Source organism: Coregonus lavaretus (genome assembly GCF_964263955.1).
Source record: "Coregonus lavaretus genome assembly, contig: HAP1_SCAFFOLD_524, whole genome shotgun sequence".
NCBI lineage: Eukaryota > Metazoa > Chordata > Actinopteri > Salmoniformes > Salmonidae > Coregonus > Coregonus lavaretus.
In genome coordinates, this window is record NW_028164985.1 from 131,559 (window position 1) to 157,395 (window position 25,837).

Sequence of the window (25,837 nt, forward strand, 5' to 3'; positions counted from 1 at the left end):
CTCCTGACTCAATAGCATCTATAGATGAATACAGGGCACTGTCTCCTGACTCACCCATACCTCAGTTTAGACAGATGTTACCTGAATTTGTTACATCTGCTAATGGATACAGGTCAGCATCACAGAGCATTTCAGAGAGAGGTAGACCCTCATCACCTGAATCAGTAGCATCAGTTGATGAATACAGGCCACTTTCACCGGACTCACCTATCCCTGAGTTTAGACAGTCATTACCTGAATCAGTTATATATTGTATTGGAGACAGGTCACCTTCACCTGAATCAATGTGCTCAGATATTGAATCATGGACTATACCCTTGATGTCGTTATTCTATGACGATAGACCACGATCACTAACATCAGTATGGTCAGAAAACCAATGTGAGCTTTCGGACATCTTTTCGACAATCTTCTCAGAAAAAGATAGACCCTCATCACCTGATTCAATAGCATCTATAGATGAATACAGGGCACTGTCTTCTGACTCACCCACACCTCAGTTTGGACAGATGTTACCTGAATCTGTTATGTCTGTTCTTGGAGACAGGTCATCCTCACCGGAATCAGTGACTTCAGGGACTTCAGAAACTGAATATATACTATCTGAGGCTTTTGCGTTTTGGCAGAGACCAGACTCCCCTGAATCTACAGCATCAGTTGATGAGGACAGGTGTCTGTCTCCAGACTCTCCTCTACCACAATACTTACAATATTTCCCAGAACCAACCATATTTATGTCAGTAAGCAGACCATCGTCACCCGATTCAGTGACTTCAGAAGATATTGAGTATATACTATCTGAGGCTTTTGCCTTTTGGCAGAGACCAGACTCTCCTGACTCAATAGCATCTATAGATGAATACAGGCCCCTGTCTCCTGACTCACCCACACCTCAGTTTAGACAAGAATTACCTGAATCTGTTACATATTCTGTTGGATATGGATCCTCATCACCTGAATCAGTGACTTCAGATATTGAATATGCACCTTTAATTTCTGAGCCATTCTTTATTGAATCAAGACCAGACTCACCTGAGTCAATAGTATCAGATACAGAGGAAAGACCACTATCACCTGAGTCTTTATCAGAGTATAGAACCATGTCTCCTGAATCAGTCATGCTACTGACAGACACCAGATCATCATCCCCTGAAACTACAGCATCAGTGGATGAGTACAGGTGTCTGTCTCCGGATTCCCCCATACCTGAGTTTAGACGGGCATTACGAGAGTCTATCGTTTCAATGATTGGATATAGGTCCTCATCCCCTGAATCGTTGGCATATTATGAAACAGAATCTGAAACAGAATACGCTCCTTTGATTTCTGAGATTGAAGATAGACCAGACAGTCCCGATTCAACGGCATCAGTAGATGAGTTTAGAGCTCTGTCACCAGACTCGCCGGTACCCCAGTACACACAGTATGAAACTACCACACTAGTGACATGGAATAGATCAGCATCGCCTGAATCAATATGGTCAGATATGGAATCTGAAATGGAGTCGTTCTTAGTTGCCTCAATTCTTCTTCAGGATAGATGCTCATCGCCTGAATCAATAGCATCTATAGATGAATGCAGGGCACTGGCTCCTGACTCACCCGTACCTCAGTTTAGACAGATGCTACCTGAATCTGCTATTTCAAACATTGGGTACAGGTCATCGTCATCCGAACCAGTTGCTTCAGATATTGAATATGCACCAGTCATTTCTGAGTCCTTATTTGATGAGGTGAGACCAGTCTCACCTGAATCACTAGCATCAGTGGATGAACATAGGTCTTTGACACCAGAGTCACCAATTACACAAATTACACAGATCACACTTGGGTCTACCACAGTAGAAACAGGATATAGGTCTTCATCCACAGACTCAATAACATCAGACATGGAATTTAAGTTGGTATATTCGGACCAATCCTGGCCTGACAAAAGAGCAATAATGCCTGAATCAGTGGCATCAGTTGATGAACATAGACCACTAACACCCGAGGCTACCGTACCTGATTATAGGGAGGCGTTACCAAAATCTGGATCAATAAGGGAATTATCCTCCACTGGATCAGTGTTGTCGGATTCGGAACACTTGATATCAACTGCTGAGTATTTTGCTACTGAACCCACACAATTGTCCCCTAAATCAATTGAATCAAACTGTGGGGAAACAGAGTTGTCATCTAAAAGTCTCATTCCTGAGCGTGTATCACCATCAGAAATATTGGCACGTAAAGAAACAGACCAGAAACCTATGGCTGGTTCACCTGTACCTGGAACAACCATGATGGTGGAAGAATACAATCTTGTGTACGATGCAGAGCTTTGGAAGCTTAGCTCTCAAATACATGACCCCCAATATGTTGGAGAAACCTTCTTGAGTAAAACAGGCTTCTTGGAGTTTACCGGGAGTAGTGAAGCGTATGTAGAGACTCCTCCTGGTGAGGAAAAAGTTGCTCGAGGTAGCACTGAGGTCAGTCCAGAAGCTGTACCTGGTCCACAAGTGGTACCTTCAGAAACGACCACCGAAACAGCCAAGATGGATCACGATGTAGCTTTGACTGAGAGTATAGAGCCTATACAGACTTCTCCAGAGGAACGTGAAGGTAGCACTGAGGTCAGCTCAGAAGCTGTACCTGGTCTACATGTGGAACCTTCAGAAACGACCATGGAAACAGCCAACGATGTAGCTCCAACTGAGAGTGTTCCAATCATATCTGATATAGTTGTACCTGAATCACCGGCAGTAGAAGTAGTGTGTGAGTATGCATTTGAAACAGGTCACAGTTTAGTTTCCCCTCACTCCAAATCTGACTCTGAAGATGAATGGGTCATAGTGTCTGTATCAGATACAGAGGAAAGACCTCTCTCCCCTGAGTCTTTGCCTGACTACCAACCCATGTCACCTGCAACATTAATGTTAAAGGCAGATGTTGGAATATCATCACCTGAATCTGTGTTATTAGAGAAACAAGTTGAGAAGGATAGACCGCTATCCCCTGAGTCAGCTGAATACAGACCCATGTCTCTAGAATCAGCGATGTCATTGGTTGACGTTAGATCATCTTCACCTGAATCAATGCATGAGATTAATGACAACAGGTCTCTTTCTCCAGACTCACCCATCCCTCAGTATACAATATCAGGTGTATCACATATGGATTCATGTAATATGGAGTATGCCACAATAGAACACAGGTCATCATCACCTGAATCAATGGCTTCTGACTCTGAGTATGAGCTAATGGTCATATCACAATCAGATTTAGAGAGTAGGCCATCCTCACCTGATTCCCTAGAATCAGTCGGAAGGAATAGACGGCTATCGCCTGACTCACCAGTGCCTGAGTTTATGAGGATATTATCTCAGTACTTCATGGAGCCCCTTGGTGATAGAACGTCTTCACCTGAATCAGTGTCATCAGACACTGTATTCGTAGCGTTACCTCTAGATTATTGGGCCGATGTCTGTGGAAGGCAATCGTCTCCTGAATCTGGTGCATCAGATGAAGAGTTAAGTTTAGTTATTACAGGTACAGAAACAATGACATTTAAAGCAGGTACGTTGAGTCATGTGACAACTGTTTTAACATCTGAGCGTGTCCCATTGTCACCCAAAGAAAATACCTTGGGTGTCACTCTGTTTTCAGTCCCAGCTAGTGAATTTGAAATAGAGCAGGGACAAATGACCACAACAGATCAAGGCTTACCAAGGGTAATTGGACTAGTAGCAGAAATGGTTACTACATCTACGGAATGGACACAGACAAAGCATTGTTCAGAGCATGCTGAAACCATCCCAACTCCCCAAGCCACTATTGGTTTGGAAGACGTCAAAAAGGTCCAGAGAGACGTCCCAGTAAAGCAACAACCAGTGAAGGTCCAGGACAGAAGAGAGGAAGAAGTAGAGGTCCTGCGCCTCAGTGCTGATTCAATAAAGACCCAGGAAGGCCCACGGAGGGTAAGAGAGAGAGAGCATGACGAAGCTGACTTGCACGTGCCATGATATAATGGAATAACTCCCATTCTAATGGAGGATGACAATAACACTGTGTGGTGTAAATGGATGTGTGGATTCAGCAATGTGTTTAGCGAAATGGAGTGTATCTAGGGAATGTTTGTGCGATCACAATGCACTTGGATGGTGGGTGATGTAACTAACCAATTTTGTCTCATTTGAGATGTAATTAACAGTTTGTGAACAAGCACAATCTCATTACGGTAACTTCGTCTGGCACTAAGATGTTGGCGTTTAGAATTGCATGGTTTGTTCTCCAATGGTTTGTTTCATCATTTTGTTCTTGCAGTGATTTAAGTGTCACATGATGTTGTGGAAGAAAATTACTAACAAGATCTAGTACTCTGTTAGTGTTACGCAGTTTGTTGACGGGATGTCAGCGGTGCATGCCAACTGACTTGCTGTAACAACACATTTCAGTAATCCATGTTATTTCTAGGCTCCGTCTCAAACTGCCAAGGAAATACTGTTGCAGACGGGTTATGGAAAGATGCAAAACAAATTAGAGTCTACCATGATAATGGAAAGTACTTTACATGAACAAAAGGCAGTTCCAGCCTTCAGTCAAGAAACCAGTGTATCAGGACTGGCATCTAAGACAGCCACACGCTACAAACCTCTGATATCAACTCCATTGCAGATCAGTGAACAAGACCCCTTCACTACCCATAGAGCAGTGACACCTAAACTAAAGGAACCCGACTCTGCCAGTCAGGAATTCTGTGACTGGAGTGAATTTACACAAGAGGAATTTGAGCAGACTCAATCAGGTGAGTTATGTTCGCCGATGTCAAGCCAATTCCTGGTGCCACCAGATTACGAGGCTGTGTTTTCCGGACGCCAGTCTCTGGGAGTCTCTGAGTGTAGCCAGGTGTCTCCCACTGATATGAGTCCAGTTTCTCCAGTCTTCATTGACTCTCTATCAGATAAGAGTGAGGTCACAACCACCACCCTGAAGGTTCTTGAGTCCGCTTCCAAGTCTGCTACACCTGGAGCCGCAGAAGCTTTTGAATTCTCCCCAGACTTTAAGCGAGTGCTCGGCGAATTTGAGAAATCACTCTCTGCATTTGGACCAGATATCCAATCAGATTCCTCCCAGGAATACTCAGACCTGGAGTTCTTTGACTGCAAAGATGACTTGTCAGACTTCTCAGAGCCAGAGGATCTGGAGCCAGAGGAACCTGAGGTCCTCTACCACATCGAAGAGCCTCCGTCCCCAACCCCCTTCGGCAGCACCCCGGAAACAGGCTTCCTCAAAGGGAGCCCTTTCCTACGGGTGGATGAACAGAAGCGCTTCTCATCGGGTAGTGAAAGTCTTGGGGATTATGGCATTTATGACAGACCAGAAAGTGAAAGTGAAACTGTACCCATGTGTGAGGAGCTTCCCTCCAGGTCGCGGGCAGGGTACGATGACGATGAATACTCTCTGGAACAGGTAAGAGGTCGAGCATGACGACTGCACCCTGCCCTGGCTTGTGTCCCAGCTTCTCAGACTGATTGCAGTGTTACCACAGTCCGGAGAGGACATCAACTCACTCAAACACAGAGACTAATACAATAAACTTATGAGTGGTGTGTTTGCATGCGTATATACTTACCAAACAATACACTGTAAGTCAAACCACTTCAAAGTGGGGTCACTGACCAACACAATGGAATAATCATGGGACAAAAGCCTGATCAGTAAGGAAAATACTTATCTATGAGAATGTTTGTTTGCTGTGTTTGCGAGTTATTTTCATATTTTCAGCTAGGCTATCTGATACAATGAAGAGAACCTACAGTACATACGAATACGTTCTATAAAAAAATGTTGTGAAATAATTGTCATACATTCACTGTCAATACTTCATATTCCACATCAACATTCCATACAGAGGTGCTTGTTTGAAACTTTGACCACAATTCCTTTGGATGATCGTTGACACATCTTGCATGGCTGGTTTTGTTGAAGGGTGTTGTACATCTATGTCTTCTCTTCATCTTCCATCTCCAACATCATTTCATAGAACCTCTCTCATATTTTTAATTTCTCTGAAAAAATGTATATCAGGTCGACAATAGCCTACTTCTGAATGCCTTTTTGGCATTCCAATGAAAGAAAAGAAGGCAACGGTGTCATTATAACCACGTTATAATGATCTACTATGCTCACAATGGCTGTGTGCTGTCTCTCAGGAGATAAATGAGGAGCTAGGGTTGCTGTCGTCGGATAGCTCGGAGGAGGAGGTGTTAACCACCAGGGTGGTCCGACGCAGAGTTGTCATCCAGGTATCGGGCATTGGAGAGCATGTGGAGGAGTGGGCCCTGCCCTAGTGTGCTGTGGTGCTGGGTTTAGATGGGAGTTGAGTTTTAGCTTGTGGGTAGTTTTTCTGCTGTGCTGAACTTTGAGTAATGCCTATAATATACACTGCTCAAAAAAAATAAAGGGAACACTTAAACAACACAATGTAACTCCAAGTCAATCACACTTCTGTGAAATCAAACTGTCCACTTAGGAAGCAACACTGATTGTCAATAAATTCCACATGCTGTTGTGCAAATGGAATAGACAACAGGTGGAAATTATAGGCAATTAGCAAGACACCCCCAATAAAGGACTGGTTTTGCAGGTGGTGACCACAGACCACTTCTCAGTTCCTATGCTTCCTGGCTGATGTTTTGGTCACTTTTGAATGCTGGCGGTGCTTTCACTCTAGTGGTAACATGAGACGGAGTTTACAGCCCACACAAGTGGCTCAGGTAGTGCAGCTCATCCAGGATGGCACATCAATGCGAGCTGTGGCAAGAAGGTTTGCTGTGTCTGTCAGCGTAGTGTCCAGAGCATGGAGGCGCTACCAGGAGACAGGCCAGTACATCAGGAGACGTGGAGGAGGCCGAAGGAGGGCAACAACCCAGCAGCAGGACTGCTACCTCCGCCTTTGTGCAAGGAGGAGCAGGAGGAGCACTGCCAGAGCCCTGCAAAATGACCTCCAGCAGGCCACAAATGTGCATGTGTCTGCTCAAACGGTCAGAAACAGACTCCATGAGGGTGGTATGAGGGCCCGACGTCCACAGGTGGGGGTTGTGCTTACAGCCCAACACCGTGCAGGACATTTGGCCTTAATTTTTTTGAGCAGTGTATATATTTTCATATTTTGATTTCTGTCTCATTCTGTCTCCACTTTGTTTTATATTGCACCCTCATATGTCATATCATTTTGTTCTGTGACAGATTGATTCAATCTTTGTGGTCTTAGGTAATGGTTAAAAATGACTGGTTTATTTCCCTTTTTGAGTGGGGTTTGCAACGTTTAAACCGGTTCATCTGTGTACTTGCCTTAACTCCAGTGTGTGTTCCGGGTCTGTTAGGTTAGTGGTCTGACTGTGCATCTACTATGTTCTCTCTCCAGGCGGATGCCCTGCCAGACATCCCTCCGCAGACAGTGACAGAAGAACAGTACATGGATGAGCACGGAAACATGGTAGTCAAGAAGGTAAAGGGACATTTTATACCTACATTTACAGACACGTACCTCTAGAACACCCCGATTTACAGTAGACCGCAACAATATAAGGACAAATATAAGGACAAATATAAGGACAAATATAAGGACAAATATAAGACAAATATAAGGACAAATATAAGACAAATATAAGACAAATATAAGGACAAATATAAGACAAATATAAGACAAATATAAGGACAAATATAAGCACCAAATGATGATTATTTATTACGTAACTACAATTTTTTCCCAGGCAAATAAGTGTGTGTGTTCTTATACGACCAATTCATGCAGCTCAGTGCTATACTAGTGATAACATTTCTCTCTCTCTGGTCTCTCTCCCCCAGATCACACGGAAGGTGATCCGTAAGTACTTCTCTCCAGACGGTGTGGCGAGAGAGGAGGTGACGGTGGAGGGATCTCAGCAGGAGATGGTCGGCGTGGAGGAGGGAGACGGCTTCTCCAAGGTGGTGAAAAGGACTGTGGTCCGAAGTGAGGGAGATCAGACTGAGGTCAGTCCGTCCATTGTCTTTGTGTCTATACATTTACGTCATTTAGCAGACGCTCTTATCCAGAGCGACAAACAGTAGTGAGTGCATACATTTTCATATTTTGTTTGTACTGGTCCCCCATGGGAATCAAACCCACAACTCCGGCGTTGCAAGTGCCATGTTCTACCAACTGAGCCACACAGGCTTTCTTTGGGGTCAATATTCCAGTATTTCTGAAAACGATTGAGTATTACATGATTTATTTAGTAATTATACTGTAGATATTGTGATGTCACAGGGGTGTCTGTCAGCTAGAACACTACACCTCCCATAACCCCTTGCGCTACAGGTCACCTGACCTATTAAGTAGCTGAGTGATGGGTTAACTTGGAGCATGCCACAAGGGGAGCTGCAAAATGCATAGCAAAGTTGACCCTTTTCATCCGACTATCAAGAGATTGTTACATAGGCGTCTGTTGTCACAAAGAGTTTTGGAAATACGTTGTGATCTGAACCACCATTTTTTTTTCATGTTTTTTTTTTCTGTATCAAAAAGGGGCTTAGGTGGTGGGCGTGGCAGGGGGCGTGGCAGGGGGTATGGCAGCGCATTGGTACCAACCATTAGTATGTGTGTAACGGGGCTGAGCTAAAGCGGTGTTTGTGAGACAAGGGCGGATACAGAAGGGGCCCAGGGCCGAGGCGTTTTTTACATTAACATCTGTAGAGTCAGAATGGTTTGAGCTCTATGATGCTCACAAGCTACAGAGCTATTAGAAGGTAAAGGGTTCTTCTACATAGAAGATCATAGGAAATCCCAGGACATAGTGTCTATAATACTGAGTCGTTAGAAGGTAAAGGGTTCTTCTACATAGAAGATCATAGGAAATCCCAGGACATAGTGTCTATAATACTGAGTCATTAGAAGGTAAAGTGTTCTTCTACATAGACAGGACATAGTGTCTATAATACTGAGTCATTAGAAGGTAAAGGGTTCTTCTACATAGAGGATCATAGGAAATCCCAGGACATAGTGTCTATAATACTGTAATAAGCTCACATAGTTGCTGTCACAGACTCCACACAGTTGTCACTGACTAGTTGGATATTCACGTCCCACTGAGCAAACAATTTCTGTTCTTCATATAATTCATTTGGATCAGATTTTTGCTTTGGCAAACCTTATTTTCTTTATTGACATTTGAGGGAAAAAAGTATTTGATCCCCTGCTGATTTTGTATGTTTGCCCACTGACAAAGTAATGATCAGTCTATAATTTTAATGGTAGGTTTATTTGAACAGTGAGAGACAGAATAACAACAAAAAAATCCAGAAAAACGCATGTCAAAAATGTTATAAATTGATTTGCATTTTAATGAGGGAAATAAGTATTTGACCCCCTCTCAATCAGAAAGATTTCTGGCTCCCAGGTGTCTTTTATGCAGGTAACGAGCTGAGATTAGGAGCACACTCTTAAAGGGAGTGCTCCTAATCTCAGCTTGTTACCTGTATAAAAGACACCTGTCCACAGAAGCAATCAATCAATCAGATTCCAAACTCTCCACCATGGCCAAGACCAAAGAGCTCTCCAAGGATGTCAGGGACAAGATTGTAGACCTACACAAGGCTGGAATCGGCTACAAGACCATCGCCAAGCAGCTTGGTGAGAAGGTTACAACAGTTGGTGCGATTATTCGCAAATGGAAGAAACACAAAAGAACTGTCAATCTCCCTCGGCCTGGGGCTCCATGCAAGATCTCACCTTGTGGAGTTGCAATGATCATGAGAACGGTGAGGAATCAGCCCAGAACTACACGGGAGGATCTTGTCAATGATCTCAAGGTAGCTGGGACCATAGTCACCAAGAAAACAATTGGTAACACACTACGCCGTGAAGGACTGAAATCCTGCAGCGCCCGCAAGGTCCCCCTGCTCAAGAAAACACATATACAGGCCCGTCTGAAGTTTGCCAATGAACATCTGAATGATTCAGAGGAGAACTGGGTGAAAGTGTTGTGGTCAGATGAGACCAAAATTGAGCTCTTTGGCATCAACTCAACTCGCCGTGTTTGGAGGAGGAGGAATACTGCCTATGACCCCAAGAACACCATCCCCAAACGTACAAAATCCCCAAACTTACAAAAAATTGGCAAACGTACAAAATCAGCAGGGGATCAAATACTTTTTTCCCTCACTGTAGTTTTGTGTTCTATTTGTAGCCCTGGTTGTCCTGAAAATACAATGATAAAACACTTCATTGTGAGGCTAAATATAAAGGCTGGACATGCCGATAAATGAAAGTCAGATAAATGAAAAGCAGATTTTACTAAGCTAACATATAGAATTGTTTTAAGATGGTCATACCATGGATCGTTCAGCTATTTGATTTGGAATTTTAGGACCCCTTTAGGTATAAAAAAATATATAAAAAAATGATTTGATAAAATATTAAATTTGGCCTTTACTGCTATAGCCCATAGAAACACATTGAATAACACATTCATAAATGGCAAAACAGACAGTCAAAATAAAATAATGAAATCATAAGGAATAAGGTTTAGAAGTGTCTGTCCTATATCTAGTAGACATAAGAAAGCTCAGGAAATATTTTTGGTATTTTGGACACATATTTAACCTCTTATTTGTGTTGCCACAAAACTACCTCCATACTTCCATTTGTTTGTATGAGTTACCTTCAGACGAGTCCTGTGACACTTCTGAGGGTCGTAGAGCAAAACGGAGAAGACCATTTAGAGTCTTCCCTTTCCATACTGGGGTCATATTAGTTTGTAGCTTACCGACTTCAGATGAGTCCCGTGACACTTGTGGGGGTCGTAGAGTAAAACGGAGGACAACATCGTGTTTGTGAGAGTCTCCCCTTTCCATAGAGTGGTCATAACCGCTCGGACGCTGCAGACGTTTACGTGAAATTACCGGTGGTCTGACAAACACCGCTGTAGCTCGGGCACCTTCCAGGCCGACATAAATGGATGTGATGGATTTAGACGCAGCCCACCTGATATCTCTAGCTTAAACTGACGGATTTTGATGTGGATTGTTTTATTATTTTACTTAGGTAGATGCACGGGTGCATCAGTAGACTCTTAAGGAATAATTATTAAAGGTCTTATAAATTATTGATATGTACCCATTGATTCTTGAAGAATATAACTTATAAATGAGCTTAGATTAATAGTCGTAACCCATCAGAACCCAAACTATAAACTTGTTTTACTCCAATAAAGTAAATGTAAACAAACACTATTTAGCCTTGTATCCTACTCTATCAGTGACCTTTGAACCCTATGTTTGACCTCTCCAGTTGACCTTTTCGGAGCCCCTGGCCCTGGGGGCCACCACAGCCTCGGACATCAAGTCGGAGCAGGTGCAGGGCCGAAAGGTCAGCAAGTTGGTCAAGACGACGGTGGTGAGGGGCGAGAGGATGGAGAAGCAGACGGGTGACCCCTCTCTGGCCGCAGACCTCCCCTCGGCCAAAGAGGACTTTGAGAAGGTCAGTAGTTTGAGGGAGACCAGTTGTGATATAAAGCCAGGAGGGTATTTTCTACCTCAGTGGCTTGAGAAGAGCAGGTTGAGCTGGGTCAAGTGTTGTAAAGGGATACTGTGCCTGGAATATAAAGCTGAATGCTTAGAGCTTTATAACATGCCATTGAAATGGTTCTTGACTGACATGTTTGTTACTGTATGACCTGGTAAAAACCTTATTGAAGACTTAACTCAACTCTAGGACCAGACACAGGGGGTTTTGGTGTTTGAAATGTCCTTTTCCTTGTTCTGTCACATCCAGGCATTGAGTTATGCTGGAGGCTTTGGGAAAATTCAACTTCCCCATTTAGTAGAGAAAGAGGTTGTGAAGGACGACGGTTCTGTGGTCAAAAGGTTTGAGAACAGCATGGGAGTGTTCATTCATTAACCCAAGGTGTCCATGTTTGTACACTCCTGTTAGTTTTATGAGTGATTTATCTTAACCTTTTAGATTACATGCTTAGATAAAATGCTAAGATTCTGACCTGGGCACGTGCAAGGTAAGTTACCCATAAAAGGGCGTGTTTAAGATTACTCATATGGTTGCTGTTGCTAATGGTAGAGAGAAGGCTAACCTGCATGGGGTTTTTTGAGATGTGGATTAGCTAGAAAGGTCTGAGTCACTATGACCATAGTTTTGTTCAAAAGCCTGTCAACGAAGCTTTGACCAAACGTTCAGGTTCTTTTGAAATGATTGGTTAATCAAGTCTAATGACTTCTCTCTTCCATCTCCCTCCCTCCCTCCCTCCCTCCCTCCCACCCCACACCTCCTCCCTCCTTCTCTCTCTCTTTCTCTGTCCCATCTCCAGAACCCAGATGTGTAAGTCTCGTACCCAGAAGAGGACTGTGGTGAGAGATGCCCAGGGTAAGCATGTGCACCTGGAGCGGCTGGACGACACCCCAGAGACCCTGCAACCCGACGCCCTTCAGCAACACCTGCACCTGCTGCTCCAACGCTACTGCTCCAAGGAGGAGGAGGGAGGAGAGAAGGAGGAGGAGGGAGGAGAGAAGGAGGAGGAGGGAGGAGAGAAGAAGAAAGAGGGAGGAGAGAAGGAGGAGGAGGGGGAGAGAAAAAAGTAGTGATGGGCTTTTTTGATTTGCTGGCTGAGTTGTTTGTCTTCCCTTTTGGCCCCGCCCCCCATGCTATGTAAGCCTCCTATCCACGAAAAGCTTATGAAGTATTGTAAGCTAATCTCTGACACAATTCTGACCCCTCAATGACCCCTGACCTTTACTGCCCAGCGAGACTTCCCCTGCTAAAGACACTGGATTGTGTTTTTGTTCGATTTTTGTTTTTCCCTTTTGTGGCAAATAATGGAACACTTTTTATTTTGTTTTTATCCTTTTGACTTGTTTCCTGTTTGTTTTGCTCATTTTGTGACCAAAGATAGCTCCCCTTTTCTCGTCAGGTGACTTAGAATATATTTTTTGTCATTATCCTTTTGTTTGGTTCTTTTAGTTTTGGCTGCTGTGGTACAATAAAAAAACAACACAAACAAAATGCAACGAAAGGAAAAAACTACAGGAAGAGGGGGCACCTCGCACGTTCGCCTCGTGCAGAGGCCTCTGTCTGAAGGAACGATTGTAAACATTTGTAAATAGAGAAGAAACATGCTCGGACTGGGAGAAAACAAAGCAAACAGCAATTCAAAAGCATTTGTTATATTTGTCCCACGGTACCTGCTGTATACGTATGCGTACCAATCTTTTCTGAGGTCAAGGGTGAAAGGTCATAGCAGAGTTTACCCTTTTCATCTGACTATCAAGAGATTGTTACGTAGTAGTCAGTTGTCACAAAGAGTTTTGGAAAGATACTGTTAAAAGGACTTTTGAATCAGATAAGCGCAAATACGCTGTGATCTGAACCACCCTTTTACTGAAGCAAATCATCCCCATATAACCCTCCACTACAGTTCAGTTTACAAAGTTGGCTCAAGGTGGTTACGTGTGTAATGATGTGGTGTAGTTTTTTTTTATATGAGCTTTGTGAACACACGTTAAGCCCCACCCCCAGGTACCGTCTATCTCTCTGTTTCTGTCTTGTGTAGTCACACTTCCTGCTGAGCAGTGCATCAGACTGCTGCCACCTCTGTGTGTGTGTGTGCACGTATGTATGTGAGTGTGTTTGTGTGTTAGTTCATAGTATCCTCACCGACATTGCGACCTGCCATTTGCAAAAGTAGTGATCCAGAATGTTCTCTTTTCTTGTCTTTCATGTACGCGCTCTTATCTTCCATTACTGCACCTATAGGTCATAACACTAGGTACGTCTCCCCTCCTCCCCTCCCATAAGGTCTTATCTTCCATTACTGCACCTATAGGTCATAACACTAGGTACGTCTCCCCTCCTCCCCTCCCATAAGGTCTTATCTTCCATTACTGCACCTATAGGTCATAACACTAGGTACGTCTCCCCTCCTCCCCTCCCATAAGGTCTTATCTTCCATTACTGCACCTATAGGTCATTACACTAGGTACGTCTCCCCTCCTCCCCTCCCATAAGGTCTTATCTTCCATTACTGCACCTATAGGTCATAACACTAGGTACGTCTCCCCTCCTCCCCTCCCATAAGGTCTTATCTTCCATTACTGCACCTATAGGTCATAACACTAGGTACGTCTCCCCTCCTCCCCTCCCATAAGGTCTTATCTTCCATTACTGCTCCAACACTAGGTACGTCTCCCCTCCTCCCCTCCCATAAGGTCTTATCTTCCATTACTGCACCTATAGGTCATAACACTAGGTACGTCTCCCCTCCTCCCCTCCCATAAGGTCTTATCTTCCATTACTGCACCTATAGGTCATAACACTCGGTACGTCTCCCCTCCTCCCCTCCCATGAGTCACTTGTGCGTGCCATCTCACCCGTTCATTTCCCCCGATCAATGACTTTGATTAAAGGTATACTTAGCGATATGACGTAGATGCAGAAAGTAAACATAGTGGGTCAATATCCACAACAACTAAGAGCGTTGAAGCGTGAGGCTCAACTTCTCCACAGTTTTGGTCCTGTCGCTACCACGCTGTGAACAGCGTGAATCGAACCCGTGCACATGCGCAGATACTGTGTGAGAGCGAACTCTTGCATCTCGCTCATCTCAATATATCCAGTGCTGCTCATGGAAACGTAATTTCATTGGGTCTACCTTTAAGCCTGTTAAGATTGTACAAGCGAGTATAGGACAGAGAGAGAACAGTGCGCTGTAGTTGTTCTGTTTTATTTCCTGTTATTGATTAAAAAAAATCTGTTGGTGGTTTTATGGTATCCAATAAATGGTGATAAACTCAAAAGATTGGCACATCATCTTGAGTTTCTGACAGATTATTTTTGGTCTTACCGGCTTCCTGTTTGCCTGTGATGGTATCGTGGAGATGGAAGATCCTTTATGTTAAAACCATTGGCCCTTTTACATGCATTATTTCTCGCGCAGTGGAACGCTCTTGTTCTGAGGGCAGCTATGTGATTGGTTGGATGGCCAAGGGACGGAGCTTGAGCTATATGATTGGCTGGAATGGGCCAAGGGCTGGAGCTTGTGACCAGTGACAGGTGAAAATCAAATGAGAAAAGCAACGTTAGCGGAAGGTTTGTGGATGGATGAACGAATTAATCGTGTTAAACGCAGTTTGCGACATTAAGGTCCCTGGTTCGATTCCCCATGCTTCTTGTTTATTAAACTAACTTCATCTTACTTTCTAAAGTTAATTGTTCACATTTCTTACATAATCATTTATTTTGACTGGTTCAAACATCCAACTGATGGATTGGTGCCTGGGTGGCAGAGGTCGTAAAAAACACAGGTTGCCATGCAGAAGGTGCCTAATTTGAATCCCAGTGTAGTTTTTGTTTCCTTCACATTTCTTGCCTAAACGTTCTGCCCTCAGAACAAGCTCTACTGTTAAATACCATCCATGCGATATCATTGTGAATTTGGCCCCCGCAGGCTTGCAAGGCCTATTAATTTCAACTGGCATAAATGGGAGCGGAGTAAACTCTGAGCAGTCTTCTGCAGATGACATCTTTGCCCATTTTAATTTTGTTTCTATTTATTTATTGATGTCCAGTCATGCTCCTCCCCTCTTCCAGTGGGCGGAGCCATGAGTGTGTTTTATGTGTGTGTTTGTGTTGAAGATGGGAAAGGGAATTGCAATTAAAACTCTTCGACCGATAAGAAGTTGCCATTGTACACAAGGCTTCACTTGAATTCTGAAATGCTCTGGAAACCATGACTGAAACAAATGCAGAAACAAAAACAGAACTGACATGGATGTACTGTGATCTTGGGCTGGCTGGCTGAAAGCATTGTTGGTTTTATCTGTGGTACAGACTTTATCTATGTAATCTATCTAATATTACAGTTCCTCACTTTGCCAATTTACTTTGTGTGATCAAAAGTGAGAAACTAAAAAAAAACAAAAGAAACCTGTCAAAAACGTACATTTGATTTGATGAATCCGCATCTTGTTTCCATGGTGATATCCATATTACACATATAAATATCTATGAGGGCATGTATTAGTTATGAAGCTAATAAAAAAGGAGGAAAAAAACTGAATGGCTAACATGGTATAGCAGCTACAGTGTACGTGGCAGAATATTAAATTGTACATGTGTCAAATGTGTATGGTGTGGTTGTCATTTTTCCTAACCATGCTTTGAAGGATTACATTACAGCCATAAGTAAAACGAAACTTTTTTTTACAGTGATCACCTCACAAAGTTTAAGCTATGGGCAAAGTGACATGGAAATAAGAGATTTGGCAGAAATCACACATTTTATTTGATATTTCTTAAACATCTATCAGTCCTTTCTCATCATGACAACAATATACACTTTGTCCCATAGTACAGTTGAACATAACTTTTTAAAATTATTATTGTGTTGTCTCACCATCCCTGTAGGAACAATTCATAAATGGGGGAAGTAACGGTTCTTAACGCCACAGTGGATATCCTAATGGCAAACCTACCCAGTGCCTTTCATCTCAAGCGTTGTGTAACATCACTAAATATTCTAGGTTGACCTTTATTCTATTTTACTGTATCACTAATTCCCTTACATTTCCATTGGCAAAACTAACCTAAAACACACCCATTTATGAAAATATCTACCAACTAGGAAAAACTGACCAGAACAATGTGATCCCATATAACTGTCTCCCTTCTCCTCAGTATAAAACATTGTGTGTTGCAACTTGTCAAGTAGAGTAACTAACACCCAGGTGTCAGTGGTAAAAGGGGCTAGTAAAAGGCTATTTATTTTCTTTCATAGGTTCTTATGGATGGACATCGGACAGACCAAAAAAAACAGAGAACCATTCGCTATACATGACAGGGTCAATAGTTCCACCGATATGTGAGGACAGGAAGAAATGATAAACAATTAGCCTGTCAATTCCACAATATAAAAAAGAAAAAATATAACCCCCTCCCCAAAAACATACATCATGATCATCAACCTTATGAAAATATAATGATTGGACTTTAAAACAGTGTTCCATATGTCATACAATGGCTTTCAGTAATATATGTGAACATTATATCTATAGTTTACATTCTATCATTGAGAATTCTGTCACGTTGCGATGACGCAGACTCAAACACATATCATAAAACATAGGATAAAATTAGACCCTTAACATAAATTGTCAATAAAAATTCCCAGTAATCATACTTAATATTGAGCAAGTTGAGAACAACTTGAATTGTTAAAAGATTGCAAACTAAGCTCATATTTAAACAGTTTAATATTCCAGAGTTTAAGCAAAGATATAGCGATTCACGTCAATCACAAGTCTATACATCACCAAAACAAAAGCAAGCTCATGTTTGTTGTTCACTTACGTTCTTATAGATTTTTCTGCACAAAGACTGACATTTCAAAAAGGATTGACAGACTGCGATATGTTGGTTTAAGGCTAAACCTATATCACGTTAGTTATTGGGATTGATGTGTAATATTCAGATGATATGAATACCTTGTTGGCTCACCGCACGTCCCTGACACTGATCATGTTGAAACACAGAGCTATATACATTGTATATTACTGAAGATTGAATATTTTCCCATTCAAACTTAAAACAAGGAAAAAAATCAGTTATAGAATTTTTAAAAACATGTTTAGTTATAAATGTCCTGCGATGAGAGAAGAATGTGAAGAATGGAACAATGCGATAAAACAACAAACATTTTCACTCTTAAATGACATCGTCAAGATCGTTGTTTTTTCTTCTCATCTCCTGCAAGAAGAATCTTCAGTCCAGCATCGACGACATGTAAACAACACTCTGAGATGGCAGAGTTACAGCGTTGGAACGTGATTGGACGAGGACGTGAGACAGTTGGTAGGCGGGGTCCATAGGTCAGCAACAGCTGCAGGATAGGGGGTAATCTCAACTGCAACACAAAGATAATGAGAAATTGACTTATTTTACATGTAGTAATTAGTAACTTGTGTTGTATTGTAAAAATATGTGTTTGAGGCTAGAGAAAGACCAAAGCAGAAACAAAGCAGCCCAAGCTAGCTACAGTGGGGAGAACAAGTATTTGATATTTGATACACTTCTATTGGGTTCAGGTCTGGAGACTGGCTAGGCCACTCCAGGACCTTGAGATGCTTCTTACGGAGCCACTCCTTAGTTGCCCTGGCTGTGTGTTTCGGGTTGTTGTCATGCTGGAAGACCCAGCCACGACCCATCTTCAATGCTCTTACTGAGGAAGGAGGTTGTTGGCCAAGATCTCGCGATACATGGCCCCATCCATCCTCCCCTCAATACGGTGCAGTCGTCCTGTCCCCTTTGCAGAAAAGCATCCCCAAAGAATGATGTTTCCACCTCCATGCTTCACGGTTGGGATGGTGTTCTTGGGGTTGTACTCATCCTTCTTCTTCCTCCAAACACGGTGAGTGGAGTTTAGACCAAAAAGCTATATTTTTGTCTCATCAGACCACATGACCTTCTCCCATTCCTCCTCTGGATCATCCAGATGGTCATTGGCAAACTACAGACGGGCCTGGACATGCGCTGGCTTGAGCAGGGGGACCTTGCATGTGCTGCAGGATTTTAATCCATGACGGCGTAGTGTGTTACTAATGGTTTTCTTTGAGACTGTGGTCCCAGCTCTCTTCAGGTCATTGACCAGGTCCTGCCGTGTAGTTCTGGGCTGATCCCTCACCTTCTTCATGATCATTGATGCCCCACGAGGTGAGATCTTGCATGGAGCCCCAGACCGAGGGTGATTGACCGTCATCTTGAACTTCTTCCATTTTCTAATAATTACGCCAACAGTTGTTGCCTTCTCACCAAGCTGCTTGCCTATTGTCCTGTAGCCCATCCCAGCCTTGTGCAGGTCTACAATTTTATCCCTGATGTCCTTACACAGCTCTCTGGTCTTGGCCATTGTGGAGAGGTTGGAGTCTGTTTGATTGAGTGTGTGGACAGGTGTTTTTATACAGGTAACGAGTTCAAACAGGTGCAGTTAATACAGGTAATGAGTGGAGAACAGGAGGGCTTCTTAAAGAAAAACTAACAGGTCTGTGAGAGCCGGAATTCTTACTGGTTGGTAGGTGATCAAATACTTATGTCATGCAATAAAACGCAAATTAATTACTTAAAAATCATACAATGTAATTTTCTGGATTTTTGTTTTACATTCTGTCTCTCACAGTTGAAGTGTACCTATGATAAAAATTACAGACCTCTACATGCTTTGTAAGTAGGGAAACCTGCAAAATCGGCAGTGTATCAAATACTTGTTCTCCCCACTGTAGCTCCTGGATAAAGCGGGTTAGGTGGGCTAAGCTACAGTCAATTACAGTCACCAATCCGACTAGCTAAGGATGATCAGGGCTAAAGAGGAACATAGTACAGACCACACTACATACAGTAGCAGACTAGTAACTACATAGTACAGACCACACTACATACAGTAGCAGACTAGTAACTACATAGTACAGACCACACTACATACAGTAGCAGACTAGTAACTACATAGTGCAGGTGGAGCCGATACAGGACAGCTACAGGACAGCTACAGGACCGCTACAGCTACAGGACAGCTACAGCTACAGGACAGCTACAGGACAGATACAGGACAGCTACAGGACCGCTACAGCTACAGGACAGCTACAGCTACAGGACAGCTACAGCTACAGGACAGATACAGCTACAGGACAGCTACAGGACAGCTACAGCTACAGGACAGCTACAGGACAGCTACAGCTACAGGACAGATACAGCTACAGGACAGATACAGCTACAGGACAGCTACAGCTACAGGACAGCTACAGCTACAGGACAGATACAGCTACAGGACAGCTACAGGACAGCTACAGCTACAGGACAGATACAGCTACAGGACCGATACAGCTACAGGACAGCTACAGCTACAGGACAGCTACAGCTACAGGACAGCTACAGCTACAGGACAGATACAGCTACAGGACAGATACAGCTACAGGACAGCTACAGGACAGCTACAGGACAGCTACAGGACAGCTACAGCTACAGCTACAGGACAGATACAGCTACATGACAGCTACAGGACAGATACAGCTACAGGACAGATACAGGACAGATACAGCTACAGGACAGATACAGCTACAGGACAGATACAGCTACAGGACAGATACAGGACAGATACAGGACAGATACAGCTACAGGACAGATACAGATGCAGGACCGATACAGGACATGGACTGTAAGTACATCTTACTTAGCCAGGTAGGGATATCAGGGCCAAAGAAGAACCAATCTAGCTACATAGCTCCACAATGAATTCAGCCGACCAAGACAGCACTATGAGAGCACCTCTAGTCACCTTACTTGGCGGGCACAGTGGGTGAGCCGGAGCGGTGGAAGTGGATGTTCTGCCACTTGGCGTCACGGCGGTGCCAGATGCGGGTCTCCTCTGACTGCATGGTGCGTGGCATGCCGCTGGCGTCCATGTACTGGGTGAGGCGGATGTAGGCGATGCAAGCCGCGTCGTCGCCGATCAGGTGCACGTGGGGGTTGAGAAGGATGGTGTGGACGGGCCCTTGCTTGCTCCTGGACAGAGCTGGGGGGAGACAGAGGGAAATTGATCAAATTAGTACACAATCATGGTAATTAATGCTTCTACAGCCATTGGTTTTTATATGGCTATGTGTCAATCTTTACTGCTACAAGTGCATAATGGAATGCAGGTGCTTTACCGTTCTCAAAGTAGAACTTGTGGAAGTCGGTTCCCTCCACTAGGTTTCCCAAGGCCTCTGGTTCAAAGGATGTCAGGCCGGGATCACAGATTTTCCTGTAGGACAGAAGAAGGGGAACACAAAACGATGTAGATCGGAAGGCATATGTTTTTATTTTTTATTTTTTATGGTGCAGTGTTAAAATCCCAAATCACTAACGTGTAGGCTTCAAAGTCTCCATTGTTGATGGCCTCAATCAGCTGCTCAGTCACTTTGATGATCTCCTGCTTACGAGCTGACAGGGAGAGTAAGAGACAGAGAGGAAAGAGAGACCTTTTCACAAGTTGGTTCCACAACCATAGGTGATTAGACTAAGACACCTCTTATGTGTTGAGTCATCTAGTGAGTGAGTGAGTCTCCGTAGAGAAGTTGAGGGATTTACATGAACCCAAGTAGTGGTAACAATGCAGTCCAAAACACAGGCACAAGGTTCAGGGGCCAAGGGGTGTATTCATTACGGCAATTCTGTTGCAAAATGTTTACTCCAAACTAAAAACGTTTAGCAACGAAAACTAGAGTTTCTATTGGACAAATTCAGGTGGGTCCCTCCCCATTTCGTTCCGTTTGCTCTTGTTTGGTTCTTAAACAGTAAACGGTTTCCGTTGCAAGACATAATGAATACACCACGGGTTCACCACTTCCACACACACACACACACACACACACACGGGAGAATCAGTGTGTTTCACCATCATTACCACAGATAACACAGACAACATGATTTCATTACCTCGCAAATTACGCAGGCAAGCTAAGAGATAATGAATGTAAAGAAAAACAAAGGTTTTGTGGTTTTAGCAAATCTCTTATTGTGCTCAACAACATGAATTTGAGGTAGATGTCAAATGGAATGGTAGTGAGACTGACCCATAGAAAACACGCATCAAAACTTTTTCTCCTTTTAGGGACTAAGAGAAACGCTATTAGCTCTTTACCTTCGACACTTTGGTCCCCTCTGACACTGTCAATCGACGTGACTGACAGAACACAAAGGATGCAAATAAGAAACATTTTCCCCTCAGTTCTCAGAAGATTGTTCACCAGTGGCAGCAAAATACTCCAATGGAGGCTCCACAGATATTGACCGAGTGAAAGACCAACAACACTCCAGCTGTGTCATACATTAGCCATCAGTGATTAGCTACTAGTCTGGCAGCTAGTCTGATACAGCTGAAAAAAATAGGGTCAGTTTACTCAACGAGTTCTTCGACATTTTGCTGTCGCACAGTCCAACATGTACAAACCCGCCGACGGATCACTGACAGACCTTGCTCTCTAGCAGTCTGTTTGCTAAGAAGAAACAATGCACCTCCAAATAGTTGACAGTGTACTATGTCCCCCTGACAACCCTCAACAGCACACGGCGGGAAAACAAAGCTATTTTTCGCTGTTTGTTATTATCGAAACGTAGAAAAGTAGATCAATGGCACTTAGAAATGAGACTGAAAACACAACGTTGCCTTTCGTTTGCTATGAGGTACTATATACTGAGCTGCACAGTAATAAAATGACAAACTGAGCCTTGGTTCTGACAGGCATCTCTGACAGACAGAGAAGCTGAGTGCAGAGCTTTCTTTCAGTCTAGAGACTCTCTCTCACTCTGACCGTCTGCCTCTCTGTCGGAGCCTGGAAGGTTCATCTGGGGATACACACACACACACACACACACACACACACACACACACACACACACACACACTATAGCAGGGAAGGAGAGTGTCTGAATAGGCCAGATCACTCAGCACTTCTCCACCAAACGCAATCCACTTATCAAATGTGATGTCAATGTAGAGACATTAACGGTCAACGAAACCATCCCGTTCCTGGGAAGTCTTCCGTGCTGCCTGTGCAAAGAACAACCTTTATCAAAACTAGTCCTTAAAGTATACTCTGAATCTCCTTTAGACTGTTCACAGTCAACCCTGGCGATGACGACTATCTGTCTCACCCTCTCCGTACGCATCAACACAGCGGTAATACCTTTTAAGCCCAACTTAGGTGTAATACATTGCTAATACATTGACAAAGACTGTTATGAGGAGACAGACGGTGGTGATTAGCTCAGTCCTCTGGTAACCCCTGGTTAGACTGACTACAGCCATGGAGATCCAATGGCAGACCATGACCTCCAGAGGGCAGCAGAGTTCACACATAAGGGACGCCTGTACAGGAGACCGGGTGCTGCTTTGCTCCACGCCGAAGCAGAGTGTACTGTTATACCTGGGCCAACCTACGGAGGTGCAACCTCAGTAAGACAAGGGCTACTTTTCAGTAGCTTTCTTTCACAGGGTTCCATGTCAAACACTAAGAGATTTGTACGCCTTTGTTTAGTCTTTGGTATGGAGTCCCAGGTACAATGTGTGGCCCCCCGTGTAGCTCAGTTGGTAGAGCACGGCGCTTGCAACGCCAGGGTTGTGGGTTCGTTTCCCACGGGGGGCCAGTATGAAAAGAAATGTATGCACTCACTAACTGTAAGTCGCTCTGGATAAGAGCGTCTGCTAAATGACTCAAATGTAAATGAGAGAACTATTTGCATTTATATTCACTCACCGGGTGCACCAAATGATCCTAAAAGTCATATCCTAAACAAATGTGGACTTCCAATTATGCATATCTGATAGCGGCCAAGAGGATATGAAGGGAGGGTCTGATGTCAGGGGTAGAGGGCTTTGTTCTGGTTGTGCCCTCTCCCCCCACTCTGCTCTGGGTGAACTTATACTGCATGTCGCTGGGGCTCAGACCAGGCTGGGGCCTCTGAGTGTGGGTGGGGCCACAGTGGGCAGCAGGGTGCACAGCGAGTAAGACCACAAAGGAGGTGGTGAAGAGGAGGAGCAGGTAACAGGTGACCAGGGTCCTCAGAACATAGAGGCACAACTCCTCCCTACCTGGGCCAAACACTGGGAGAATACCAGCAGGAGGAGGAGGAAGATGAGGAGGAGTAGTATGAGCCTGTGTGCCCCTGCCAGAAGCGAGGGGAACTTGGGGAGGAGGGACGGGAGACTAGAATAAAGGGTGGATGGGTGACGAGGAACATTGGTATGAGAGATGGGTGGATGGATGGATGGATGGAAAACAAAAGAGTGAAGAAGTGGAGAAAATAAAAGAATGAAGAGTAACGTCTGTTCTCATTGGAAACAAAACGCTGTTGAGGAAATGCATAGAAAATGTCAGAAAAATTATAATCATATATATATATATATATATATATGATGGGATGGTTGTAGAGGCCTCCTCTTTCTGGCAAGTGTTGATGTCACAGGGCGAGTGACACTTGGGGACTGATAGGGTCCTGTGTGTTGGGTTGGTGCTTCAGAATGTGTTGTGGCCAGAAATATGTTTTTGTTTATTTGGAACATGAAAAGGGGCGAGACGATGATGCCCGCCCCCCCCCCCCCCAAAGAAAATCCACCACATCCTACAGTCTTCAACTCCTACACACAACGTGATGAAATGCCTTCATCTTTCAAACAAAGCAACTGCCAAAGAAAACAAAGTGAATATGAAATTGACGAGCCTCTAGCTGCAAATAAACATGAGAAACACCCACACACACGTTTAGTAGAGCGACCATTACAGAAATCCACGACCCGTCAGTAATCATCCGTCAGGAATTGCAAACATGGACACAAAGCGACACTGACATGCTAGGAAACCCGTGTAGCTCAGTTGGTAGAGCAATGGCGTTTGCAACGCCAGGGTTGTGGGTTCGTTTCCCACGGGGGGCCAGTATGAAAAAAATATATATATGTATGAACTCACTAACTGTAAGTCGCTCTGGATAAGAGCGTCTGCTAAATGACTAAAATGTAAATGTAAAAATGAAACACCATTTCCTTTCCACGCAATGCCGCCGTAGCACTTTAGATAGGGGTACTAGGACCTCCTGGGTTTTGTGACAAAGAGACAATTGTTCAAAGCAGGTAGCTCATGAGATTGCCTAACTAAATGTCATCCTACTCTCTCAGATTGTCAAAGAGCCTTTTAAAGGTCTAGAAGGGGGAGATTCATTCTGGCGATTAGGGTCATTGTCACACTACCCAGATTGCATTATGAGGTAAAACCTTCAATTTGAAGAGGGAGGTGAACAAATTACTATCTGTAATGGTAGAGCGGGCACACACACGCACACGCACACTGTTCTGGCTCAGCGGACCATCAGAGCAGCAGCGAGATGGGAAATCATGCGTAGCAGCAGAGCCTGATTCAGCTGCCTAAACGACCCACTGAAGACCAGGGTTTCTCAAACCTCTCCTCGGGGACCCCCAGCCGTTCCATGTATTTGAACTATTCCACAGCTAGCACACCTGATTCAAATGGTCAACTAATCACCAAGCCCTTGACTAGGTAAATCAGGTGAGTTAGTTCAGGCCTACAACAAAATGGGGAAACGTCTGGGGGTCCCTGAGGACAGGTTTGAGAACCACTACTGTATACACCAAATGTGTCCAACTCATTCCACGGAGGGCCGAGTGTCTTTGGGTTTTCTCTCCTCCCTTGTACTTGATTGATGAATTAAAGTCACTGATTAGTAAAGAACTCCCCTCACCTGGTTGTCTAGGTCTTAATTGAAAGGAAAAACCAAAAACCCACAGACACTAGGCCCTCCATGGAATGAGATTGACACCGCTGGTATAAACTTACAGTGTAGGCTGCTGAGGAGAGGACGGCTCATAATATTGGCTGGAACAGAGCGAATGGAATGGCATCAAACACATGGAAACCATTACCACGAGCCCATCCTCCCCAATTAAGGATCCACCAACCTCCTGTGGTTCCAAATCACTAATGAGTCACTAATGAGCCCATCAGAGTGGGTGTTAAATGCACCACTGACTCAAAGTAGGGCCACTATTCAGCCATTAACATTGGTCTTAAACAAATACAGTGAAAACAGATGGACTAGGTTACATCAATAGAAGTAGCTCAAAGGAAATGTATGCAGGGTTAGATAGAGGTCACATCACAACGCAGGACGGTGTTCAGTCACAGAACTGACAATGTAACAAGTAAAGAATAAGAGTTTAAATGTAATGATGTGGATGGACATAACATTCAACCTTTGGAGGATGGCAGTGCA

At 43.8% G+C, this 25,837-nt stretch overlaps 2 protein-coding genes across 12 annotated transcripts in view; one reads left to right on the forward strand and one right to left on the reverse strand.

Annotated features, from left to right (window-relative positions):
• Window positions 1-12,628, forward strand: part of LOC311116386 (ankyrin-2-like) — a gene marked incomplete at both ends in the record, with an annotated part of 131,810 nt that extends 119,182 nt beyond the window's left edge. Inside the window, 6 exon segments of the mRNA XM_084191464.1 lie at window positions 7,406-7,489; window positions 7,849-8,013; window positions 11,312-11,500; window positions 11,795-11,886; window positions 12,342-12,531; window positions 12,533-12,628. Coding sequence (XP_084047590.1) covers window positions 7,406-7,489; window positions 7,849-8,013; window positions 11,312-11,500; window positions 11,795-11,886; window positions 12,342-12,531; window positions 12,533-12,628 — 816 coding nt within the window.
• Window positions 12,629-16,292: 3,664 nt separating this feature from the next.
• Window positions 16,293-25,837, reverse strand: part of LOC311116389 (calcium/calmodulin-dependent protein kinase type II delta chain-like) — a 108,079-nt gene continuing 98,534 nt past the window's right edge. For 8 of the 11 annotated variants that reach the window (XM_084191467.1, XM_084191468.1, XM_084191472.1 and 5 more), the window contains 4 exons: window positions 20,920-20,995; window positions 20,722-20,816; window positions 20,349-20,585; window positions 16,293-17,927 (listed from right to left, as the gene is read on the reverse strand). In XM_084191467.1, coding sequence (XP_084047593.1) covers window positions 20,350-20,585; window positions 20,722-20,816; window positions 20,920-20,995 — 407 coding nt within the window. In that variant the 3' untranslated portion in view covers window positions 16,293-17,927; window position 20,349. The remainder of the gene's footprint in view (window positions 17,928-20,348; window positions 20,586-20,721; window positions 20,817-20,919; window positions 20,996-25,837) is intronic. The other 3 variants (XM_084191475.1, XM_084191470.1, XM_084191477.1) reach the window with 1 other exon arrangement.